General features: G+C 39.4%; 2 protein-coding genes across 3 annotated transcripts; both read left to right on the top strand.

Annotated features, from left to right (window-relative positions):
- The first annotated feature begins 224 nt into the window (after positions 1 to 224).
- prkcea (protein kinase C, epsilon a) lies at positions 225 to 19,364 on the top strand. 2 transcript variants are annotated; one of them, XM_077738763.1, is made up of 16 exons: positions 225 to 750; positions 902 to 1,403; positions 7,908 to 7,971; positions 11,592 to 11,757; positions 11,832 to 11,866; positions 11,994 to 12,082; positions 12,167 to 12,296; positions 12,811 to 12,953; positions 13,026 to 13,125; positions 14,616 to 14,830; positions 14,890 to 15,063; positions 15,137 to 15,291; positions 15,933 to 16,071; positions 16,150 to 16,338; positions 17,371 to 17,517; positions 18,830 to 19,364. In XM_077738763.1, the coding sequence occupies exons 2-16, from the start codon at positions 1,059 to 1,061 to the stop codon at positions 18,977 to 18,979; spliced, it is 2,241 nt and encodes a 746-aa protein (XP_077594889.1). In that variant the 5' UTR covers positions 225 to 750; positions 902 to 1,058; the 3' UTR covers positions 18,980 to 19,364. The 2 variants fall into 2 exon arrangements, with proteins under 2 accessions (XP_077594889.1, XP_077594888.1); XM_077738762.1 differs by having other exon boundaries at positions 866 to 1,403.
- Positions 19,365 to 19,938: 574 nt separating this feature from the next.
- epas1a (endothelial PAS domain protein 1a) lies at positions 19,939 to 23,749 on the top strand. The gene is given in 9 exon segments (XM_077738574.1): positions 19,939 to 20,895; positions 21,393 to 21,608; positions 21,610 to 21,769; positions 21,847 to 21,931; positions 22,007 to 22,107; positions 22,442 to 22,605; positions 22,991 to 23,097; positions 23,179 to 23,341; positions 23,417 to 23,749. Coding segments are annotated over 9 exon segments (1,101 nt in total). The 5' UTR covers positions 19,939 to 20,833; the 3' UTR covers positions 23,460 to 23,749.
- Positions 23,750 to 26,055: the final 2,306 nt, after the last annotated feature.

Genomic DNA, 26,055 nt, shown 5'->3' with positions numbered 1-26,055 from the left:
TGCAAGCTACTTTTAACCCCAAGGAGTACCATTGAGGGTGATAGACGTCCAGTCCATTGTCCGAATTGATTGGACGTCAATCACCATCACATTTGTGTGTTTGTTTTGAAAGTACTTTTTTTGACGCTGCCTGTTCGCGTGGACGCGCCACGCTCTACCTCCCCTTCCACGGTTACGCGCTTGAGTGACGCGTTTTGCGCATTTCCTGCGGGCACGCGCATAGACGGGAAGCAGAGGCAGGCGGGGACGGGCGCGCGCACGCACGCACGGACGCACGCACACACGCTCAGAGACGCACACACTCACGCACTCCGAGAAAAATCCAAGGCTGGCGAAGAAACCAACGGGGGAATGATGCACTCGTGAACGCCGAGGAAGCCAACACGTACGCCGGGGCGGGGGAGGCGGACCACTCGGACAAATCGGACGGATCGGACGACTCGGAGCCGTCGTTCGGTTGCGGGAGCGAGCCCCGTGAATTGAGCGTTTAAGCGGCGGGGGATTAATCCTTCCAAGCGGAGGGGGAGCGACAGCCCGCAGACGGAGGGGCCGGAGACCGGAGCGCCAATCCCGGATGGCTAGGCGCGGCTGCTCCCGCTCTCCCCCACCCTGATCCCTGATCCCGGAGCCCGAGCGAGGCACACCGGGGACACACCGGGGGCCCACCGAGCCCCGTACGTACGCCAGCGTGTAGGGGAGACGGGGGTGGGGAGGGATCTGAAGAAGACCAGCTCTCAGTTGGCGTCCAAGGTTTGAAATCCCCGGCCTTGTTTCCGTTGCGTGTCCGAATATAAACAAACACACTGACAAACAAACACACACCCAAACAAATAAACAGACAATGTATCTTCTTTATCATTCGCAGGGTTACCCGAGTGTGGCTTGATGTTTCTGTCTGCAGAGTGCAGGCGTTGTTGTGGGATGTAGTGGTCGCCCCACCGTGGACTGGACTGACTCTCCCCCACGCGCCCCCGCACTGGTTGGAAGGAAACCGGTGGAAAAGGCAGACAGACCCCCAAAACCCTAGTCTCGGCCCAGGAAGGGCTCAACACTCGGCCATGCCGGTGTTCAGCGGCCTCTTGAAGGTGCGCATTTGCGAGGCAGTGGACCTGAAGCCCACTCCTTGGGCGCTGCGTCATGCCGTGGGCAAGAGCGGGTCCTTCCTTTTGGACCCCTACCTGGCGCTCAACTTGGACCAGACCCGCCTGGGACAGACGGCCACACGCACCAAGACTAACAGCCCAGCCTGGCATCAGGAGTTCTGCACCGAGGTGCGCGAAGGCCGCAGTTTGGAGCTGTCCGTGTTCCATGATGCGCCCATCGGATATGACGACTTTGTGGCCAACTGCACCATCCAGCTGGAGGACCTGCTCCAGAATGGGACCAGACACTACGAGGATTGGGTAGGTGGGCTTTCCGTGTTGTTGTTTTTGCCAGTCGGATATTTCTGTCTTTGGACCAGTTGATACTACCAAAACCAGGTGACAAAATGATGTCCTAACAAAGCAGACACTAGATAGCATGTACTTCTAAACCAATTTGTATTGTTTGGTACTCCCAAAATCTATGCCAAATAAGGTATTATGGAACAAAAAACAATGAATTGAACACCAAACTAATTTTCAAACCAGATTCTATATTCAATACTGTGAAAAAACAAAACTAGGCGACAATCCAGTTGCAGCCAAAATCAATTCGTACTCCCAAAATCAGGTTCCAGATTAGGATTCAGCAAAACTATTTTCCACTATGAAACAAAACTGCAATTACAAAAAAAAAAAACATTTCAAATCAGCTAAAAACAAAGATAATATAAAACCAGACAGAATCAGATTTAACTCAAAACATACTAATACAACTCTAACCTAGTCTCAAACCAATTTCTACCCAAAAAAAACATACCAAATGATGCAGTACAAACAGTTAACTGCTGGTGTTAAGCCTTGTACTACTACAAAATTAGATACTACCAAAAAACCCAGACGTCAAAACAACTCCTACTCTCAAATCAGGTCCCACAAAAACCACGTCCCAAATCAGCCACTACAGAATATTGGATTAGAATTTAAAACCGAGTTTACGCATCCCATTTAATGGAGTAGTGCCACCCCTTCCGTAATTCTTCGCATTCCTTCCGAGTCCGGTCGGAACCGGCAAGTTTCATACCCGTGCATCCAGGTTGCGTTAACTGGCCACCCCCACTCTGAGCCTCCTTTCATGACTTGGACATCCATGTCGTGTAATCGAATTGGTCTCGGTACCGTGATGTCGGAATGGAGCATCTGCAAGCCGTGGCGTATAAAGGACCCGTTTGTTCGGGGGCTTGAAACTTTGCCCTTAGTTCCAACATGTGATACGCACCCCCCCTGGGTCTACAGTACTTTTGTTTTTATCTCGTCTGACTTTGTATTCCGACGCTGGGTTCAATTAGACGCTCGTGTTTTCTGGAATTTAAAGCCCAAGAACTCCACGTCTTGATTCCTTCTAGGCCATTGACGAGGATTATTTGCTGTCAAACTTTCTCAGCCAAAATGGATTGGACGCGTGTCATCATCGATGCAAGCCAAAGTATTAAGTACTGCGTCAAAAGTTAGAAAGATTACTCCCATTCAAAATAGATTGTTCTTCTAATGTTGTCAAATGGCACGGAAACGCGACAATTCTCTAACGGCGTCATATGAGCTTATGTAAGCTTTTGTTTGGATACGATAGCGTACAAACGAAGGTCAGACGTTACGGACCACTCAGGCCATCGATTCGCTGGCCGATCAATCGTTACATCACCGCGACACGGCAACTAAATTTCAAACACGTTCTCGTGTGGTTTACAGAATTATTTACTTCAAATCAAATAGTCGAAAATTTAGTTTTTCACGGTACAAAAAGCTGCGGTTTACAGTATCTACTCACATATAAGCCATATTTGTTACTCAAAAATGACTGAATCGAGGGTGTGCACCAATTAGACTTGAAGGAATGGCTTATATGAGCAAAAATGAGACAAGTTGACCTGCACTAAAAGCTATAAAGCGAGTCAATGTGGCCGATATGCTCATTAATTTCAAAATAGAGAAAAGATAAACAGATAAAATGCTTAACCCTGAAGTATTTCTTTCAAAAATTTGCCTTTTTTGTTATAATGATGAGTTTTTGGTGATAAAGTTAAGATAACGTTGAACCAAATCGGCATTTCCGTCCTCACAAACAGACTCCCCCTAGGCCATACTTGGGTAAAATATTAACCAGGCTTTGATGCTTATTAATTGCCCCCCCCACCCCAACCCTCCCACCGACGGAGTAATTGAGATGCTTAGTGAAGAGCGTCCCTATGGCGACGCTGACAGGCCGTCCCCTTGGTGATAGCCTCGCACCTACGGGGGGAAGAGGAGGACGAGGCCAAGAACAAGCGGGGAGCACAACAAAGTCGCACTGAAATCATTTCAAATTCATTTTATACTGCAGCAACAAAATATATAGGTACCAAATCAAGTACTTGAACCAGACAATAGTACCAGATAATACTTAGACAAAGTCCCAACTCAGGTAACTATGACCAAAACCAAATGTTAAACTTCTAGTTCTACATAAGAGATGCTAGCAAAACAAGATTAAAGCGGATAAGAGGTTGGAAAACATTGACTATAAATCCAGCCACCAAATAAATACTTCTAAAAGTAGATGCAATCAAAACTATCTACTGTACAAATCAAAGGAATGTCAAAACAAAGATGACCAAAATCAAAATAAATATGAGTAGAAAATCAATAAATACTAAAACTAATTCCAAATTTAGGAATTACCATCATAATAGCAAAACCTAATACAGTATAACCAAAAAAAAGACACTACCAAAATCCACTTTCCAAATGATATTGTATCAGAATTTAACTAAATACCTCATAAAATCAGATAAAAAAAAAATCCCTAAATCAGGCATCAAATTGTCTAATTAGAAAACCAGCTACCATGGTTACTAAAACCAGGTGCTTGAAATTTTTCAATTTTTCCCTGACTTTTTTTTTTTACCCGTGGCAACATCTTGCGCCCACGTCTGTTGGTGTGTTTGCTGTCATCGAGATTACGCGCTCGCACTTCAAAGTTGGTGCGTGTGTACGTGTGTAGGAGGCTAAACCAAGCCAGAAGATTTTAGCGTGTCCCAAAATGGGGAATTTTGTTTGCAGCCTCCTCATCTCTTTCTCCATTTTCTTGCAATATTATTGTGGTGGTGGTTTTTTTGTCCACACTTTACTCGGAAAAGAAGAAGTAACGCTTCACTCTACTTTGCAGGTGTTAACGTATTGCGATTTGACTGTGTTGGTTCTGCCTGTTAGTTTCTTCCTCTTTACTATTGCCATGTCAACACTTGAACGCATCACTGGTTCCATGTTGGGGATTACAGTAATCCCTTGATTATCGCAAATTCACTTTTTTTGCCATTATCTCTTTTTTCTGCTATTCATTATTTTTTAAAGTTCCTAAAAATGTGAAAATCCGCGCAGAAACTCCTAAGTTATAATAGGGGTGGCCCTATTTTTTTTAATTATCGCGGCTTCCATTGACAACAATTGTCGGCCGTTCTATTAAGTAAGACCAGAGGTTTTTTCCTTTCTTATTTTTTTTTAAACTAAATGGCCAAATTTGAGAAATCCCTACAAAATATAATAGTTACCCTTCTGTGATTGGCTGGCGAACTGTCCCCTGCCTGAGACCAATAGTTGTCTGGGATGGGCCCCAGCACCCCCTGCGACCATTGTGAGGAAAAGCGCTACTGCAAATGAATGAATGAACAGTTACCATTTTTCCAAAAAATATATCTTTTTTAACAGCTTTCATTTTTTTTAAACAATAAATAGGAAAAACCTCTTCACGGTATAAAACAAAGCTAAGGTAAAGTTTTACTGCGTTCACAGCGTAAAAGTCGTAAAGAGGAAAATGGACTGAATAATCTTGTGATTTTAAAAGTGAGGTCAGCCATATCACTTGCAACGTGAAGGCGAGCCCTTCTTCTTCTTCTCCTTCTCTTTTCCTGGACCGTTATTTGAGCCGAGGCCTTATCTAGTGCACCTAATCAGAGCTCCCAAGTGCGTCCCTGCCTCATTCTTGTTTAGGCACACTGCGTAGCTCCTATTACATTATTAGCCGTCTATGATGTTGCATTAAGAATGCATGAGGCTCACACTGCCTGGCTGCCTCGCTGTTCGCTTTTCTCTCTCTCTCTCGTGCGCTTGCATCAGAAAGTGTGCAAAGCCTTGGAATGACCTGGATTTCACAACCTGGAAAATGGGATTCTCCCATTTTAACCCGTTTTAGGGCTTGTTCATTCTTGTTTATACGCATTTACATCTGAGATTCGACATGTTTGTGCGTGTATTGTTATTTTGGTTGGAATCGTTTTATGTGTGCACTTTGAAGTGGGTGTTCACATGTGCATGGTTCACCTTAGCAGGGTTAGGGAAACTATGGCTTGCGAGCCACATGTGGCTCTTTTGATGGGTGGAAATGTAAATAACTTTGGAATATTCAATAGGTTAAGTAGGAGAGTTAAAAAATTGGTGTCAAGTTTATTTAATATCGTCAATTGCCATGATTTTTTTGTCACATAGGAATTGTTGGTTGAATTTTCTTGCCAGTGGTATTGTTAGCGTGTTTGTCATCATCTCGCAACACAAACACTAACTGGCTGGCACGCGCACGTTAGCGGCCCAGCCCGTCGGTCGCGGCCAAACGTGTCATGTGACAGATGGAGGTGGGAGGCGGCTTGTCAACCAGCCTAAACGCTCCTCCGGGGGCCGCGGTCTGAGTGGGGGGTCCGAGCCGGCCAGCCGCTGGCGTACCATCGATACAATGCACGCTTTGAGACGCCTGTCTGTGGCGCATATGGCGACTTTTTGTGTGTCTTGGTGTTTGTGTGCTACGATGTTTTGAGGGAAAATTTGACAAAAAAGTACAAAATGACATTAATAAGAATACTAACATCCTCCCAATTTTACTTAATTGCAATCACTCAGTAAATTTACATCTTGATTTCAGATCATAACTCCATTTATGAATATTCCCAACCCCTAAATTAATTCTTCTTCCAAAAAGTAAATAATTTTTGATCATTTGTCTGAGCTCACCTGTTACACGATATTTCAGAACATTTACAGACTGAATAAACATACAAAAAAGTAGTTTAAAAATTTAAAACTTTTGCAAAATTTGTCTATTTCTCACCTAAATGTCAAAATGGCACATCACTACCATCTACTGGCAATTGTATGGCAGTAAAATAGTTTCCAAACTTGAAATTGTCAGACCATCCCCTTTAAAAGCCTGGTTTATGATGGTCTCTTGCTGCTTGCAGTTGCTTCCTAATTAGACTAAGAAGATTAATGAGGCCAGCCAGATTCTTCTGGCTTCTCCTACCAACCAGGATTGGGTTTCTATGTTTGTGAGTCTGTCTCAACTCAAGAACGTGATGTCAGCTGAGGCCTCCGGCACCCTCACGTGCAACTCCGTCATAGCCAGAAAACTGGACTCTTTCTTCTTAGTTTTTTTTCCCATTGAAAGTCAAAGCTCAAAAATCAACCAAGTCACTGCGACGAGCTTGAATATGTCAAAAACCGGTCAATTTTAGTCAAAATATCGCTGGTCTTGTATTAACTCGTTAGTTGTCATCAGGATTACTCTTTAATATATTTTCTTTAATTAATTATGTGGAAAAAACTAATAATGGTCAAAACATCCAGGTTTACTTTAGTTTTCAAGCGAGGTTGTAATGGTTAGGGTTTTAAAAAAATCTCTAGTTCATTTTATTTTAATTCATTTTTAGATTTAATATGCTATTTTAAAAAAGTATTATTCTATAATTTATTAGTTTTAGCCTTGTCTGTCTCTCTGTCAACAACATAGAAGACCAGTCAGTGGTCAATCAGTATTAAAAAGACATTTTACTTCATTATTTTGAACATAAACTACATTTAGTATGCTTAGATATTGGTAGTATTTCAAGAATTTTAGCAATATTTCATTCTGAATCCCTATTTACTTTTGCAGGGCCACAAAAAATGATGCTGTGGTTTGAATATGGTCCCCTTGACAACTATGATGTAAACAAAAAAAAAAGTGATAATAATGTCAGCCCACAAGAACATTCATAGCTAAAAAAAACACTCCACCAAACTCGGCTTATGCAAGAGCCGGCCGGCGTTTAAGGATTAGCGTGTGGACCACAAGAATCCCCATCTTAATTTTACACTTGCCAATATATAAAAATAAAATCTAAAAAAAAACTCAACCCGAAAAGCATATCTCTGATTTGATTGTCTCCAATCAAAAATGACAATATGACACGGACAGGATATAAATATGAATTTTTGCTGTCTCATATTTGTCCGATTGGCGAGTCGGACCGTTTACGTAAGAGGATCTGCATCCGTCCGTCCCGGAGCTTAACCAAAGATTTTATTTATTTATTTATTTATTTTAAATTCGCCCACCCGTTCCTCATGCCCCGCCCATTCCCTAACTCTCTAATCTGTGTAATTGCATGTGTATTGTAAAGGGATGATGTCATAAGGGCTTGAATAATTCGGTCAGATGTTGTCTTTTATAACGTTTGGGATCTTAATCTTTCCCCGTAATCGCATCCTCAAGCGTTCTGCCTTGGTTTGGAGGTTTTTTTTTTAGAGCAAAATGTCTTTTCCAAGCGACCAATGACGATGATAGACATCCCATTCGTCGCCATTAGTCAAAATGGATTGCATGTGCATTGTGGTCAATTGCAGCCAATGTTAGTTTTAGGCATGGGTCCTGTTTTATATCTTTTTAAAATAAAAACTGTCCTGGTATAAGCCCGCAGACAAGTCCATATCCATTTATTTCATTTTTTTTCTTCTTCTTCTCCCTTTCCTTGTTTTGTCCAGATTGACTTAGAGCCTGAGGGGAAGGTCTACGTGGTGATTGATCTGTCTGGATCGTCTACTGAAGGTGAGACACTATAGTACCCACGCAAAGGTGCATTCAAAGTCTTTTCTTTTAGAAAATGGTCCAAAATGTCAATTTTTGAACTAAAATCAGAAAAAAATGATTAAAAAATTACAATTATTAATTTAAAAGGGAGAAAATCAGGAAATTTAATATACATCTATACTCTTCATTTGAATTTGATCCTAAAACAGAAAGTCGGCAATCATTTACTTTCCGGGCCGCACAAAATGATGCAGCAGGCCAGATTTGCCCCGCGGGCCACCACTTTGACACCTATGGACTACACCATCAAATATTACCCATCAGAAAATGTTTCTTAAAATTACTTTTACTGACTAGTATTGAATATATTTACAAAATTGCGTGTAGGCTGTTTTTAATATTTATATTTGCCCCAAAATTCAAAGTGTATGCAGTGAATCCATAGAACTTGACTATCTAAAATATTACAAAGTAGTCATTCCCTCCCAGTTAAAACCGATTGGACGTCCATCTCAGCCCATGGCACTGAAAAATGGTAAATCTCTGATGAAAGAAGAGTGCAGATGGTCAGATTAGGTCAGATTATTCCCTTCCTACAAGAAAATGATGGAGACACTTGCACACACATGAACCGCGGAAGTTCAAGAGTGGGCGTGGCAGAATAGCGAGGTCACGGCGCGAACGACCAATCGTTGTCGAGACGCACCGCTCCCTCAGACGCTTATCCTTAGCTCAATCTCACCTGCTATTTTAAGAAGCTCCTGCCTCGGTGTCCCGTCGTCACGGCGACGTCGCCATCCATACGCATGCACACGCTCCCGCTGGAAAGCGGCGGGGCTATTTTTAGGTGTGTGTCTACGTGAGTGTGTGTGTGTGTTCACAGGTGCTGACTTTATAGGTGATTTGACGATACGATAGAAAAGAAAATAGTTGAAAATATACTGTTAGATTTATATTGAAAAATTGTAGTGTTTTAAAAAAGAGTAAAAAGTGTAGTGTTAAATTAACTAAGTACATATTGCTGTAAAAAAATCAACATTTTACCTAATGAAGCTTTGACTATAGGATTATAACACAAGGGGCCTTCATATAGTATTAAAATGCATTTTTTTATCTTAAAATTATGTTCTGATGCTGCGCAATATGTCCATTTAGTTGTAAATTATTTAGTCGAGAGTGGGTGTTTAAAATTGATGTTATGGTGATTTTGACTTCAGTTTGAACTTTTATGGTAGAATCTACCCGGAAGCATGTTTTTTTTTCTTTTTTTTTTAAGGATTTAATTTAATTTATCGTTTGTTCCATCAGCAATGAAACTATATCAGCACCGTCAAAGATAAACTGACTCTTTCTAAAAACAATTGCACTAGTATAGTTCCTTTCCTGAACCTAATATATCTAATTTTAATCATATTTATTCTCTAGTTGTTTTTTTTTGCATTGAATGTAATGTTATATATTTGTCTATGCTGCGATGGTACACTTCCCTAGTTATAAAACTGCATGAGTCTTCATAATAATTAATTTTTGACCATTTCTGACATGATTATGAACAACCTATAAAAGTATATATTTTTATCAAAATTAGCCAATATATTATTCTAATACTATATGTTGGTTAGTCTTAGTATAGACACGCTTAGTGGCTCTAAAGTGCGTACGTCGCTTTGGCTAAGCCTCATCAGCCTTTTCTGTCCTCACTTATGAGAGTGTGTATGTGTGTGTGTGTCTGTGTTGGACCGGGGTGTTTGGGGTGTGTGTGTGTGTGTGTGTGTGTTCTGGACAGATGGATGATGTATTATGTAAAACAAAAGTGATCCCACTGATGGCCTGTTTAGCTTGTTTAGCTGTCTCCACCCTCTCGCCAGCATCTCTCTCTGTCTAGAAGCCCCCCCCCCCCCCACCCCCACACACACACACACTCAAACACACACACACACATGCACACACTTACTAACCGCACAATGTAATCTTGCCTTTCCACTCTATTGGATCAATCGGTTAAAAACCTTAAAGTTAATTATGTTTCAGTACACATAAATGCACACACATGTTAGTTGATAGAATAGAAAGACCATTTGAGTTTTTAGTTTTAGTTGTCTCAATGTAAAAATGTGAATGAATGCAATACATTAAAAAAAATGTAAATCGATAAATATCTAAAAAATAAAAAATTACAAAAGAATGGAGAAAACATACCGATTTTCTCTTTAAATAAAACACAAATACAAAATAAGTAACAGAATTCTTCCCTCCTTTTTGTTTTTTCCCAAAAAAATACACTAAAAAAGAATTTAAATGAACAAAGCGCCCCTTGAAAATATAGTATATTTTTTTCTATGTAAAAATAAATTAATGACAGTTTTCCCATTTTTTTGGGCAAAAAACACAAAACAAGAATACAATTTTAAGTAAAAAAGCAGGCAAAAAAATCAAGTACTGTTTTTTAATTAAAACCTAAATTAAAAAGTGCATATAATATGATATTCCCCTTTTAATTGACTCATCTACAAAACAGAAAGAACGAGACATTAAGAGAAAAAAATCTCTAAGCGAGCCAAATATGTGTGGATCCATTTAATCACATAGAAAGGAAATGCGAATCAACTCCAAATATGAATCACGTCGAACGGGGTGCAAAAAAGTGATCGCAGCGCTCATCCCACGATAGCTCTCCTGTAATTGAGCTCAGGAGGAGTAAGCACATCTCCGCCTCACCCACCGGAGAAGCAAAGTAGGACGCCGGGAATTGCGTAGCGCGTGTGTGGGAAGAGGGCGCGCGGGGGCGCTTTTCCCCCGTCTTAAGGTCGCCCTCCAAAAGCGCTCGTCTCTCCCGGGGAAGCCGAGCGGACGAGAAGAGTCGTTTTTTTTTTATTCCAACGCGCCGTCCTGGCTTGTGCCAGCGCCCACACATCCAGGTATAAATAGCGGCCATCTTAGGCGAGTGGTGGGCCCATCCAACTCGCTACAATTGCACAACACAGCAGCACAATGCTTTTTTTGGTTTCTGGAGAAATTCCAGGGAGTTTTTGTTCATTTTTCTGAGCAATTACCAGTCACCTCAAAGTAAAATTAAAATAGTAAACTGCGCCGCAGGCTTTCCTTTTATTTCAGGGCATGTAATACAGTAATCCGTCTATTATAGCGTCTTCACTTATTGCAAATTTTCCATTATTATTTATTTTAAAAAATCTTGCTATTTGGACTCTGAAGACAAAAAAAAATTATAGAGTTGAGCCTACTTTGCGATTTTTTTGATTATCGCGGACATGTCTCGTCTACATGAACCACGATATTTGAGGGATTACTGTAATTATAGATACTTTAAAGGAGAATTATTGATTTTGAGTCATTTACAAGTCACTTTTTAATTTTGGGGCTTTCTCTATCACTTTCAGTGTTTACTAGCCACTTACTGTTCATTTTGGATCTGTTCTTGTCACTATTGGAGTATTTCCAGGTCACTTCTTGTTGATTTTTGGGCATTAACTGTTGAGTTAGGCTTCAGATAAACCACATCTGACTTTAAGATGCAGGCATCCATGTTTAAATTGTCTCCAAGTGCACATAGATCAGAATTATTTTGCGTCAACATCATTAAAAGCCCGATTATTTCAACCTCTCTGTTTCCCACACAGCCTCAGGAGCCAACGACAATGAAGAACGCGTCTTCCGGGAGCGCATCGGCCCGCGTCGGCGCCAAGGAGCGGTACGCCGGCGTGTCCATCAGGTTAACGGACACAAGTTCATGGCCACCTACCTACGACAACCCACGTATTGCTCGCACTGCAGAGACTTTATCTGGTAATTCCGCACTGGCAATTCTGCGGGTTATGATGACCCGGTACTAATTTGAACATCTGTGTTGGACTTTCTAGGGGTGTCCTGGGGAAACAGGGCTATCAATGTCAAGGTGAGTGAGTCACAAAGCACAAAGTTCACTTGTATCTTTTACTGGGTCGACTTAGTGTTGTCCTGCATCTCATAATCACTTATTTTTGCTTTGTTATTGTCCTTTTTTGCATTCTTGCTCCTGTCAGTGTGCACGTGTGTCGTCCACAAGCGCTGCCACGAACTTATTATCACCAAATGCGCTGGTATGAAGAAGCAGGAGGACACCCCGGAGGAGGTGAGCTAGAATTTCGCAGTCCCGAATGTGGGCGAGCAATACCTGGTGACCCTTTGTTTTTTTTGTGGATGACGCTCCCTGCAGGTGGGTTCGCAGCGCTTTAGCGTCAACATGCCTCACAAGTTCAGCATCCACAACTACAAGGTGCCCACCTTCTGCGACCACTGTGGTTCGCTGCTGTGGGGGCTCTTGAGGCAGGGCTTGCAATGCAAAGGTGCGTTTGGGTTAGAGTCCTTTATAAATGAATAATCAGGGAATTGTTGACCTAAAAATTCTTCAAATTCTTTTATTTTAGCCTGTCACAAGCAGATATTTTTTATTTGTCATTTTTGTTAATTATTCTATTATTATTTTAATAAATTATTCTTTTCATACATTTTTATAGTTAGTTTTTTCAAGTTTTCTTATGAATGTGTATTTACTCATGTTTTTTTGTCTGCCTGTTTTCATAATAAGGCAATAGATAAAAACTAAATAGTATTTATTCATTTATTTTTGTTATTGATTAAAAAAGGGAAAACACTATATGCTCTTTGTGTATATACTTTTTAAAATGTTTTTTTTCTCTATAAAATATTTTCTTTTCAGTCTTTTCCTTCATTCATAACACATTTTTCCCCAAATTGTATTGTTTTTATTATTATTACATATTTTTTATTGTTATTATTAGAAAAAAATATTAAATAAGTGGATTCACATGATTACATTTTTCTTTGTGTTTTTTCCAGTGTGTAAGATGAACGTGCACAGACGTTGCGAGAAAAACGTGGCCCCCAACTGCGGCGTGGACGCCCGCGGTATCGCTAAAGTTCTATCCGACTTGGGGGTGACGCCCGATAAGATTTCCAACACGGCACAGCGTCGCAGAAAGGTAAAACATGGGCTCCCAACAAATACCTGTAAGCGAAAACACTCAATTAAAAAGACTTTTTTTTCGTGGCAGTTGACGCCAGGCCAGGAAGCCCCCCAATCTCCACCAGAGCTCTCTCAGACGGAGACCCCCTTCAGCCAGCCAGCTGTACCCACCTCGCCCTCCCAGCAAGGTAAGTCCCCAAAAATATAAACCTCACAATCTATTTTGTAGGCGCTGAATCCACATTGATACAAAATATGTTACAGACTCGAAATAGAAACACTTGACCCAATCTAGGACTATATATTAAAAAATATATACATATATATATATATATATATATATATATATATATATATATATATATATATATATATATATATATATATATATATATATATATATATATATATTTAACTGCAAAATCAAAAACAAAAAAGGCCAATATTGACAGTTTTTACCTGCCATTGTTTTAAAAATGCAAATAATATATATATATATATATATATATATATATATATATATATATATATATATATATATATATATATATATATATATATATATATATATATATATATATATATATATATATATATATATATGTATATTTAACTGCAAAATCAAAAACAAAAAAGGCCAATATTGACAGTTTTTACCTCCCATTGTTTTAAAAATTCTAATAAAATGTGAGAAAGTAAATAAAAATACAAAATATAAGATGGCTATTGACTATTAATTTAACCGTGGAATAATTTTTTGGGTGAAAAATGTAAATATGTATTTTTTCAAATGAACATTTAAAAGAACAATACATATATTTGTAAGCAACAATCATAAATTTAAACAGAATATCAGTGGGTGACTTTTTGGATCATTCAAATTGAGAACAGCCAGAAGATTGTTTGCTCTTAATATCCACATTAGCCGCCGTAGCGTAACAACGCGAACAATGCGGCAGTGCCTTCTAAAAGAAGTGCGAGCGACCGGAGAGCTTAGCGGAGGAATTCTAACGCGGCGCCCACCACCATTTGCTCCTCGCGGTTAGTCATCATCTCCTCTCACTTGTTCTTGCACAAAAAAAGTTCACTTGTTTTCTTTTGCAAAGTGGAAAAATAGGTAGCAACAACAAACAAGGAACATTTGGGACAAAAATGCAACAACAAATATGCATTGGAGAAATACATAAGGACATGCAATTAGTGTTATTTTAAAAACCCTTAAAAAAGAAGATATCATATATAAATATATATTTTTTTGAGTAATCTTTTTTATACTGACATACATAATGCTTTTTCTGGTATATGAATATTAAATTTACATTCATCAAGATCTTAAGTTCATTCAATGTTAATGAGAGAAATACAAGACCATGGCATGTTTTAAAATATGGATTTAGTGTTTATAAATAAGTGAATTGAGTTACACTAAATATATTCCAAATAAAATAGACAATAAACACAATTCAAACATTATTCTTCCATTAAATTAGACATTTTCCCTAAAACAGTGGAAATAAATATCTATTTATCTTTGTCATTTTTTGCCATTAAATTGGTTAGTGAAAATCCTATGTAATGGTTGAATATTACACATTTTGCATACAATAAGTTTACCTTTTGACTATTAACCTGATTATTGAGCAATATAAAAAAGAACATGTGCTTTTTGTTGCCCCAGACTTGGCAGAATTGGAACGTCTCCAGGACGCTCTGTCCCTGGACCAGCAAGGCCCCCAACACTCGTCCTCTTCATCGTCGTCATCCTCTGCCACCTCCACCACATCCCTGTCTACCGCCTCGTCGTCGGGGGGCCGCGAAAACGGCCAGAGTCAGAGAAGGACCCTCAAGGACTTTAACCTGATCAAAGTTCTGGGCAAAGGCAGCTTTGGCAAGGTGGGTTACTATTTTATCATTTTTTTAAACCATTCGTCTTAATGATTCGGTCTTTTCAGGTGATGCTGGCCGAGCTAAAGGGGACAGAAGATGTTTACGCCGTCAAGGTCCTGAAGAAAGACGTGATCCTGCAGGACGATGACGTTGACTGCACCATGACGGAGAAGCGTATCCTGGCCCTGGCTCGTCGACATCCCTACCTCACCCAGCTCTACTGCTGCTTCCAGACTCGAGTAAGATGCCACGCCGCCTTTGAAAATTAATGCTTTTCTTACAAATCTGCTCTTTTTTCTTTCCTTTTTCCAGGACCGCTTGTTTTTTGTCATGGAGTACGTGAACGGAGGCGACTTGATGTTTCAAATTCAGCGTTCGCGCAAGTTCGACGAACCACGCTCGCGATTCTACGCTGCCGAAGTCACGTCGGCGCTCATGTTCCTGCACCGCAATGGCGTCATTTACAGGTGCAGTTGGAAATCAATTGTTTTTACATTGACTACACAGCAACCAAGATATGCTCTCAAAGTTCACTTATTTTTTAATGCGTTGACCGCACAATAACTTTACTGTAGTAAAACTTACATCATTGATATGAAGAAAAATATCAACATTTTGCTATCAGCAATTTATTCTCATTGCAAGTCAGTTAACTTCAATTAGAGTTCAATTTTTTGCTTTGAGCTAAATGAAACTTATTTAAATTAACTCACTTATGATCTCAATTGTTGCATTTAGGTCTTAATTCTTTCAATTTATTGGTATATATGTGTCTGCGTATATCTTTGGTGTAGCTTTAGTCATTTTTTAATCACAAGTTGATTTAGAATTATTTCTTTTTTCGTGCTCATGTCTTTTTCCATTGACATTGTTTTATAAGCCAAAAGTCAACCTAATTATTTACTATTTAGAAAATGGGGTTTTCCCTCCGAATGGATTTTTGCAATGAATTAATTTTCTAAAACAATATGTATATAAATATATATTTCTTTACTACCCATTTCAAAATATCTGTGGGCATCACCAATACGTATAGTAGTATTGGACTGCAAGTTTGAGACACAGGTCCTATGTATGTGATTAAAAAAAAATCTGCATGTGGCAACAGGGACTTGAAGCTGGACAACATCTTGCTAGACGCAGAAGGCCACTGCAAGTTAGCCGACTTCGGCATGTGCAAAGAGGGCATCGTAAATGGCGTGACCACCACCACCTTTTGCGGCACCCCCGACTACATCGCCCCCGAGGTGAGCGCCAAAGAGGCGACCGACACCAAAAGTTGATTGATAGACGGCGGTTACATTTTTTTGTGGAAATATCGACAGATTCTCCAAGAGCTGGAATACGGCGCGTCGGTGGACTGGTGGGCTTTGGGGGTGCTTATGTACGAGATGATGGCCGGGCAGCCGCCGTTCGAAGCCGACAACGAGGACGATCTGTTTGAGTCAATCCTCCACGATGACGTGCTTTACCCCGTGTGGCTCAGCAAGGAAGCCGTGTCCATCCTGCGAGCGGTACGTACCTTTTAGTCTTCTTCATTGTCTTTTTTACAATTTAATTCTAATTAATTTTCCTTTTACATTTCGCTACATTTGAAATACAGCTTTTAGTGTTTGTTTTTAGGTATTTGGGATATGTAATTAATAGATTTGAAATACATTTATTCTGAAGTTACCTTTTTAACTTATTTTTTAAGAAAGGTAAGATTTTTAATATTATTCTTACCATTTTTACATTTTATATCATATTTATATAGTTTCACTAGTGTATAGTAGTATTGAGTTTCATTTCTTTGCTTTTCACTGTTTGATTATATTTTAATTGCAGTTTAGTTTTGTTTTAAATTGTGTATGTTGATGTTTTAGTTCTTAAATAGTATTCAAATTCACAACTTTTACTTTTTTTTTTAATCCTCACATTCTGGATTCCTTTTAATTTGCGCAATTATGTTATGGAATGATATCAACAATTTCAAAAGCAATTAGATTTCATCATCTTGACTACTTTGTTCCAAAACATAATTATATTTTTGGTCATTTTGGACCATTTTTTTCTCCATTCAACATTTCCCTGCCGACATTGAAAGTAATTGATATCTCCATCACTTCTCCCAATGAAATCAGCATCCATTTCTGCCTTTTTTACTGTCACCACGCGACCCATTCATTCATATTTCCACGCACTAGAAGCACACCAAAGTGCACTTGACCGTGTTTAGTGCCAATAGTTTGGGAGTTTCTACACAAAAAAAAGCCAGTCAGAGGTTCCCCCACACTAACAACGTGATCACACAGCCACAAATTGCCACGGCCGTATCTAACGGGGGAGGCGCGCTTTCAGCGGCGGCCTCCTGACCGAGCCGCTTCATTAGACGCCTCTCCGCACCATTACGGCTGCCAACGTGGCGATTAGCGGCGGCCCCTTCTGTGCCCCGCCGGTTAGCCAACGGAGGGAGATAAAGAGCCGCCTCTGACGCCAGCGACTCATCGAATAAGTGAATCTTTTGACGTCAAACCTCTTGCGTGTGCTTTTTTGTGTGTGGGTAGTTTATGACCAAGAACCCGGCCAAGCGTCTGGGCTGCGTGGTGAGCCAAGGCTGCGAGGAGGCCATCAAGACGCATCCCTTCTTCCGGGAGATTGATTGGCTGCTCCTGGAGCAGAAGAAAGTGAGACCCCCGTTCAAGCCACGCATTGTGAGTAGTATTTTTATGAGGGTTAGCATAACATATGATGTCAAACAGTGAGAAATTGCCTGAAAGCTTTCATGCGAAAATTGCTTATTTACTCTCCAAAACTATGCAGGGGGTTGCTTTAACTCATTGGCTGCCAATGTTGGTTGTATTTTTAAATAATAATAACAATAAGAAAGGAAAGAGTGAGGAAGACAATGTTTTACTTTTGTTTTAAAACTAAATAACAATATAATTAAAAAAGAAATGAGGAAAAAACTATTTTCATCTATATTTTAAAATGTTAATCCTCAAACAATGCAAAAGTAAACGCGAATTTAAATCAGTAGGGAATATATAAAATATATATAATATTTCAAGTAAACAACATTTATGTGTTTGCTGCCAGTTCTTCGCGTGTAAATAAATTGGACATCTATCGTTGTCAATAGTAGTGAATGAGTTTAATACTACGCAGATAAAAAATACTTTTGAGTGTTACTTAGTAAGGAATTTAGCTTTTTGTTCATGTTATTGTAATTAGTAAATGTTGATTAATGTATTGATTCATCAATTTAATTATAAATATAAAAAACATTCATTTTCCAAGCTGCTTATTCCCCCATTTTTTTAAATGAGCAAAAATAGTCACTTTCCCTACAAATGTTTAAAAGTTTTAAATGAATGAATGACTAGAAAGTTACAGGTTAAATGTCAACTTTTGAATAGGACTGTTCAGGGTGTCTGGAAGGGTTTAAAAAAATAACAACTTGTAGATGGCAATGCCCTCTGGTGGTGCTGCACAAATAATAGTTAGTCAATGAAATGACTCACTCAGATAATGGCATTCTGTATCATGTTCAATGATAGGCAGTGTAAGGTTGCCATGTATGTGTTATTTTATTATGTTATGTATTATGTTATTCTTTCTAGGCAATATCAAAATTGGCAATTCTAATTTATTGTATTTTTTAAATTCCTTTTTTGCATTGCTTGAAATGAAATAGGTTGAAATAATGATTTACTCTTCCATATTGCAATTGAATTCAACATATTTATTTATTTTCATTTTATTTTAGCAGGGTGTCCTTTACATTTTTTACATTTTTTTACAGCCACTCTTTTTCAATTGTATTGTTCACCCATTTTTCCCCCAAAAACTCTTTGTCAGTCTATAGTCTACATATTTTTCTTCTGAAAATGCTAAAGGGATATTTTCCAATGAAGACATTTTTGCACTTTTCCCTCACTCTTTTTACCATTTCATTTCACCCTAACAGTCCATTGACAAACAACAAAATGTCATTTTTTTACTCATTTCGTCTGTGATCCGCAGAAAACCAAGCGGGACGTGAACAACTTTGACCAGGACTTCACCAAGGAGGACCCGGTCCTCACCCCCACCGACGAGACCATCGTCCGGCAGATCAACCAAGAGGAGTTCAAGGATTTCTCCTATTGCGCTCCCGAGGAGACGCACACCTAAACGCACTGGGCACTCCTTTACTTTTTTGACGCTCTCCTTACTTCACACGCGTCGCCGCTACCGCCGCCGTCGTCGTCGTTGTTGTTCTCGTTCTTGTTGCCTGGATTTGATGATGAATATGCACACCCGCTTTCTGCACACCCGCATACATACACCCACACACACAGCTTCCTACTCTTGTATATATGATCTCTCTCAATCCATATATTAGCCTATGTCACGTGGCCGTATCGTGTCGCTGTTGTCCGCGAGCTTGTGGCGCATGGACAAGCCCCCCTAAATTGCACCCAGTTTTTACCCGTTTTTTTTTTTTTAACTCTTTGGCTGCCATTGAGTGTGATGGGAGTTTCATCCATTTGAGAAGGCAGTTAACGCGAGTTAATCTCGTGTGGTCATCCAAAAAAGTAGCGCTTTTGTATTATTTATCTATAATTTCATCGGAGTTAGCTCAAATTTGAGTTGACTCATTTGCAAGTTAACCCTAAATGGACTCAAATATAAATTAGTTGACTTGCGAGTTAACCCTGAGTTAACTGAAATTTGAGTTAACTCGTTTTGTGAGTTTCCAAAAGTTAACTCAAATTTGAGGGAACTCATTCGGGACTTTAATCTGAGTTAAAACTCTGAATTCACTCAAAATTGCGTATACTCTTTAGAGTTAACCCAAAGTAAACTCAAATTTGAGTTAACCTTACGTGCATCCAAATCCGAGTTAACTATTTGCAAGCAAATTTGACAGTTGTTATTTGCGAGTTCAAACACCATTTTTAACTGACGCTCCAATGTTAATTAAAATTCAAGTTAACTTGTCCGTTATACCTCAAATTTGAGTTAAACCACAAGTTAACTCCACTATTTTTGGTCAAATTGTAACTTAGTTACAACTTTAACTGATGCATTAACTCTAACAAATTTGTGATTTTCTACAAACTCACTTTCCAATAACTCTTTCGTGAGTTTCCTCATAGTTTTCTGCCTCAACAGTGAAATCCATCATTGTCAATGGCAACCATAGAGTTAATTACCAACCATCATTGTAGAGCAATGATGTCCCTGACATCCTCGGTTTTGTGCAATATACACCCCATCATATCTCTCTATATGACCTATTTTCTAGCTATTTCTTTTTTCAATCATTCTCTAATGGTATGATCGCCGCTCGTGTCCACCCAATGAATGTGCAGCTTACTCACAGGCTATTGAACTAATTACAAACGAGCCGCCGTTTTGTCCTGAATGTACTACATTTTTGCGCGTTTCCATGGTTACCAGCAGTGTTTTCCCCCCTTCGCCCCTCGCAGCCAAACTGCTTGCTTACTTTTACTTTTCTTTTTCTAAAACTCTAAAAAAATATATTCTTATTGTAAAGTGTATTACCCAGACAACATGTTTGTGTATATTAATACTCTTAACTAACTAACTAACTAACTAACTAACTATATGGTCAACCTGTTACAGCTTAAGTGAGCAGACCAGCAGTTGAATTACCTCACAATTGCGCCCCAACACACACTCACACCGATAAAAACACACTGGATGGACGTGTTTATGTGTGTGTGTAGTGAAGATTCACTCAATCCAGGGATTAGTAGCCTGATCCCATTCACACTATCTTACGTTGTGCCAAAAAGAGGAAAAAAAATATGAAAACAAACCAATGTAGTTGGACGTGCTCCGTTTGCCGTCCGTTCGTCCGCTTTGACTCCAAATAAAACCAAAAGGAAAAAAAAAAGCAGAGCCGGTGATGATGCTTCTTCCTTCCTCTATTTTAAAGATGTGGTTGGAAGAGGGAGGGGCCGGGGGATGCGCTTATGATGACCTTTGAACTGCAGATAGGTCGCTGCCGTCAAAGTGATGCCTGCACCATTCGACGGAGACGTCCTCGGCGTGATGAAAGTCGACAAAGAGAGGAGAAGGTAAGTTGGCTTCTTTTTTTTTACACTTTGCTCAGCATGAAGAAGAAGAAATGACCTCCATTTGATCATTTTATTGAATTTACAGGTATTCTAGTCTGATCGTTTTTATTCTGGAAAATATTTTTTGTTAAATCAAATCTGAGGCTGTCAATGTTCTAATTAGTCATTTATGTACAATATATTCCATTTTGGCATACAAATGTATGACTATATATATGTTGATTCATATCCATATACATATACATACACATATACATATACATATACATATACATATACATATACATATACATATACATATACATATACATATACATATACATATACATATACATATACATATACATATACATATACATATACATATACATATACATATACATATACATATACATATACATATACATACACATACACATACACATACACATATACATGTTTATACACATATAAAAACACAGTTTTTGACATTTTTTAAAATGACACTGCGGCGTCAGGGCAATTTATCGCGAGGCCGCCAGGAAGAGACGTCGCGTGGAGTCCGACGCCTTTGCCGATTTATCCCGCCTGCTGCCTCTGCGGCCTTCCGTCCGGGCGCACCTGGACAAGCCCTCCATCATCCGATTGGCTATCTGCTACATGCGACTCAAGGCGTTGCTCCCAGGTATGGAAGCGCCGTCACTTAAAGTGCTGTCGGGTCTGGAAGCTTCTGAAGTCATTTTCTTCCACAGAAAAGATGGACAGGTGGACGTTTTCCACGGTGGAGAACGACGTCTACCTTGGGGTCATGGAGGGATTCCTCATGGTGGTCTCCTCTGAGGGGAACGTCATGTTTGTGTCGGAGAATGTCAGCTGCTACCTTGGCCTCATGCAGGTATAGTGGACAAAAAAGGGATTTAATATTTTATCTCTATGATAAAAAAAAAATGAGAATTTTGGTTGTTTTGGCAGACAGAATTGATGGGCCACAAACTTTTTGAGTTCATGCATCCGTGCGACCACAGAGAAATCAGAAGTCACCTCCGCCTTTTGGAAGGTTTGTTAGCGTTTCTGTTTTTGTGTGTCAAACAACAATTAGATTTTTTTTAAAATTATTATTATTATTTTTTAGATAAGGTTTGGATTGGCGCCAAATGTGACTTTGTGGCGAGGATTAAAAGCACGCTAACCCTACGAGGGCGACGCATCAATCTCAAGTCGGCAATGTGGAAGGTTGGTCTAAAGTTGCAACCAAAAAATGTAAATAGCAAATGTTTTGAAACACACAACCACACTCGTCAACCAAAAAGGAACCATGAATGTACAACACTAAGTATGCTTTTATTGTTTTAAAAAATACTTTTCTTATCTTCTTTTGTATACATAGAATCATTGCATACATATTTCATCCATACCTTTATAACTTTTAAAGGGTTTTGTAGTATAGTATTAAATATTGTGAAACAAATTGTGATAATTCAGAGTACTTATGAAAAATCCAAGTTACAAAACCACTTCTGGAACAGAAAATTCTGATGTTTTTATTTTATTTATTTTTTAACTTGAGGTGTTGCAGTGCCAGGGTCGGGCTCACGCATGCCCCACCTCCTTCTCGTCCTCCTACCTGCTGCTCACCTGCCGTCCCCTGCCGGTGTCTCACAAGTGTCTCTGCATTCGCACCTTCAGCAGCCAGCACAGCATGGACATGAGGTTCACGCACTGTGACAGCAGGTCACTTCAAACACATTTTCACAACTACTAGCAACACATACATAATTTAAAAAAACATCTAATATATGTATGGTCATCCTAAAAGTCCCATTACCACAACCCGTAGTCCCTTTCTTTGTAAAATAATCCAAAATAGAGATAAACAAAGTTATTATCCTACTTTCCCAGTTTCAGAAGTGATGTAGGCTTAGGTTATTAGTATCAACTATGCAGAGGCAAACTGTCACATAAATAATTTTTATAGTACTATTTTGATAATTAGGGATCTTTTTGTGTCTCGATCATTTATTTTTTAATACTTCTTGATAAAATTTGTCATTTTGTGTGTAAAAACGTGATAGTGGAACTTAAAATAAGATGTAAAAATTGTGTTTTCCATGTCCAGAGTGCTGTCAATTTTGGGATACACCCCCAACGAGCTGGTAGGCCGTTCCATTTATGAGCTTTGTCACACACTGGACACAATCAATTTGTCTAAGTATCACACCAACTGTGAGTATTGAAGGTGAAGCTGCTTTAACCAGATTTTTTTGCTCACTTTTATATACACCTATATATATTTTTAAATCCCAGTATGCTCCAAGAGTCAGTCGGTCAGCGGTCACTACCGAATGCTGGTGAGGGGCGGCGGCTACGTGTGGGTGGAGAGCCACAGTGCAGTTCTACCAGGGGCCAAATGCAGAACCGGGCCCCCACCAGTACCACACTTAATCCTCTGCGTCACCTACGTGCTCAGGTATTGTGTTTATTTTACAGGTTGAATGAAGACATATCAAAATTGTGTATGTGTCTGTGTGTGAATGTGAGACAGTGGCGTGGAGGAGCCATTCCTGCAGCTCTCACTGGACCAATAAACTCAGCGTCAGTACGTGAGCTGCATTTAAAACACTGATTCCGCCCTTAAATCACTCTGTTTTTCAATGGAGTCCGTCACGGGGATTTGTGGTATTTTCACACAAGCTGCATTTGAAGAACTAAATGTACTTTCAGGTAATCTAACATTTAAAATTCCCCTTTGTTGTTATTTTGATGCAAGCTACAGTTGAACAATTTATAATAAATTGGACTTTCGGCACTGTCAGTGGTACTGAAAGATGAGTATTCACGGCAAGTCTTCCCAGGTTAAATAAATTGAACATGTATCGTCATGAAATAATATAGCCCAATACCCTATGAAAGATTAAAGGTCATAGGCACTGTCCATTGTCCTTAAAAGGGTTATAATAGTACTTCATTTCTTTATGGAGTCTGGCATTATAGTTAGCAGTCATTTTAATACAACGTGTACCTGAAAAACGATACGATCTTTAACAAATGCTCCATTTGAGCGAGATCCGAAAGGGATTGTTGACGATTAGGACTCGGTCATCAGACTGTTATCTGGCCGCAATAAGCGAGAGTGACGAAAGGCAGCCTTTTGACCTTTTCCTGACCTCTTCTTCTGACTTCCTTTGGAGTTTCCTTCCTGCTCACCTGATTTAGAAGTGACAGCCAAGGCGTCAGACGTTGGCTACTCGCAAACGTCAGGCGAACGTAATGTTGTTCGATGGAGAGATGTGAGCAGACATGAGACCAAGCCGCAACTTCCTGAGTACAAACGATCGCTTGGAGAGTTCTCGTGGGAACCTTTTCAACTTTTTACCTTTTGGCTTTTGCCTATGCGTACACACACCCAGTTACAATTCAACTGAATTTACAACAATAGAGAAATTTGGTTGAATTGAATTAGATTTGCCATCTTTTTAGCTTAGCCTTCATAAAGTAGCAAACAAGGATTCAAACCCTAAAAGTAGAAGTTAACCACAAGGTTAGAACGCTTTTAAAAATAGTATTTGTTAAATTGTTGTAGTTTCTAGACTACCTTATAGTACTATTTATGGCTGCAAGATAATGCAGGTTTTAGAGATAATAGGGCCCTCTTCTGTTTGATTGGTGACAGTACAAAGATAGTATCTAAAGCAGGGGTGTCCAAACTTTTTGCAAAGAGGGCCAGATTTGGTAAGGTGAAAATGTGTGCGGGCCGACTTTTAGCCTGACATTCTTTGAACCATTAACATTAAATGCAAATTAACTTTTTGGGATTTTTTTTAATTACAAATGGCATACTTTTACTTTTACATTTTTTTTTTACATTTAGGTTTTTACCGAAATCACAAACCACAAAAAATTAAGAAAACTATCAAGGATATCTAAGTTCATGTGAAACATCACATATTATTCACTATTATATGCTCACTGTAGGAACAGTGCTGAAAACAAAACAATGATCACTGCATATTCAAACTGTGATTTTGACCATCACAAAAAAAATAATGAACTGAGATTTAAGAATTTATTCAACTCAGAGGACTTAACAAATATCTTGCCTGCACTAATGTGAAGGGTGATACTGGGATCTTGACTGCAGTATGTAGTCCAGGTCTTCATCGCACGCTAACGAGAAAAAGTCAAACTCAGTTCCTTTTGCCTCTAACTGTCTCTTAATATCTAATGAAACGTCTTCAATTCTCCGTGCCACAGTATTACGAGCCAGGCAAATATTGGCAAACTCTTGCTTCTTCGCGGGACAAATTTTCTCAACCATTTTCATTACACAGTCTTTAATAAATTCACCGTCACTGAAAGGTTTGCAGTGCTTTGCAATTAGCGTTGCCACTTCGTAGCTTGCCTTTGTGGCATTTTCATTTGACTCACGGGCTCTTGTGAAAAAGCTTTGCTGTGCCGTTAAAACAGCTTCCAGTTGCTTCACTTTTTCACCGCGTTCGTTCCCAGTTAGCTTGTCGTAGCTAGCATGTTTCGTCTGGTAGTGCCTCTTAATGTTGAATTCCTTGAAAACAGCCACAGTCTCTTGGCAAATTAGGCAGACACAGTTGTTTCGTATTTCAGTGAAAAAATACTCAAATTTCCACTTCTCCTGGATGCGGCGGCCCTCCCGGTCAACTTTCCTTTTTTTGTTTACATGTTAGAAATGGGCTGGGCTGAAACAATGACGCAAGGGTCACGGCGGCCAGAGTGCGGCCACAGGGCTACTGCCATCTTCTGGTGAAGTGAAAAATAGCTTTTTGTACACATTTATTTTATACTGTGGTCAACAGTGCTGGCGGGCCGTGTATTATTGATTTCATGATAGAGGCCGTGGGCCGGTCAAAATTTGTCCTCGGGCCTTATTTGGCCCGCGGGCCGGACTTTGGACATGCCTGATCTAAAGACACTAAAGTATTTTCCAGATTATAAATCCCACGTTTTAAATTGTTTGGCCGGTTTTGACGAATACTCAAGTGCGACTTATCTATGTAGTTTTTTTCCTCTTTGACCTGTTCATCTCAATTTTAGTATTTTTACTTTAACATATGTTTATTCTTGGTTTTGATACAATAAATTATAATTGCCTTCCCCAAAAATGCGATTTATACCCCAGTGCAACTTGTCATCTGAAAAACAACAACAACT

This window comes from Stigmatopora nigra, chromosome 18 (assembly GCF_051989575.1).
Source record: "Stigmatopora nigra isolate UIUO_SnigA chromosome 18, RoL_Snig_1.1, whole genome shotgun sequence".
Taxonomy (NCBI): domain Eukaryota; kingdom Metazoa; phylum Chordata; class Actinopteri; order Syngnathiformes; family Syngnathidae; genus Stigmatopora; species Stigmatopora nigra.
This window is presented reverse-complemented; position numbering and strand designations above follow the sequence as displayed.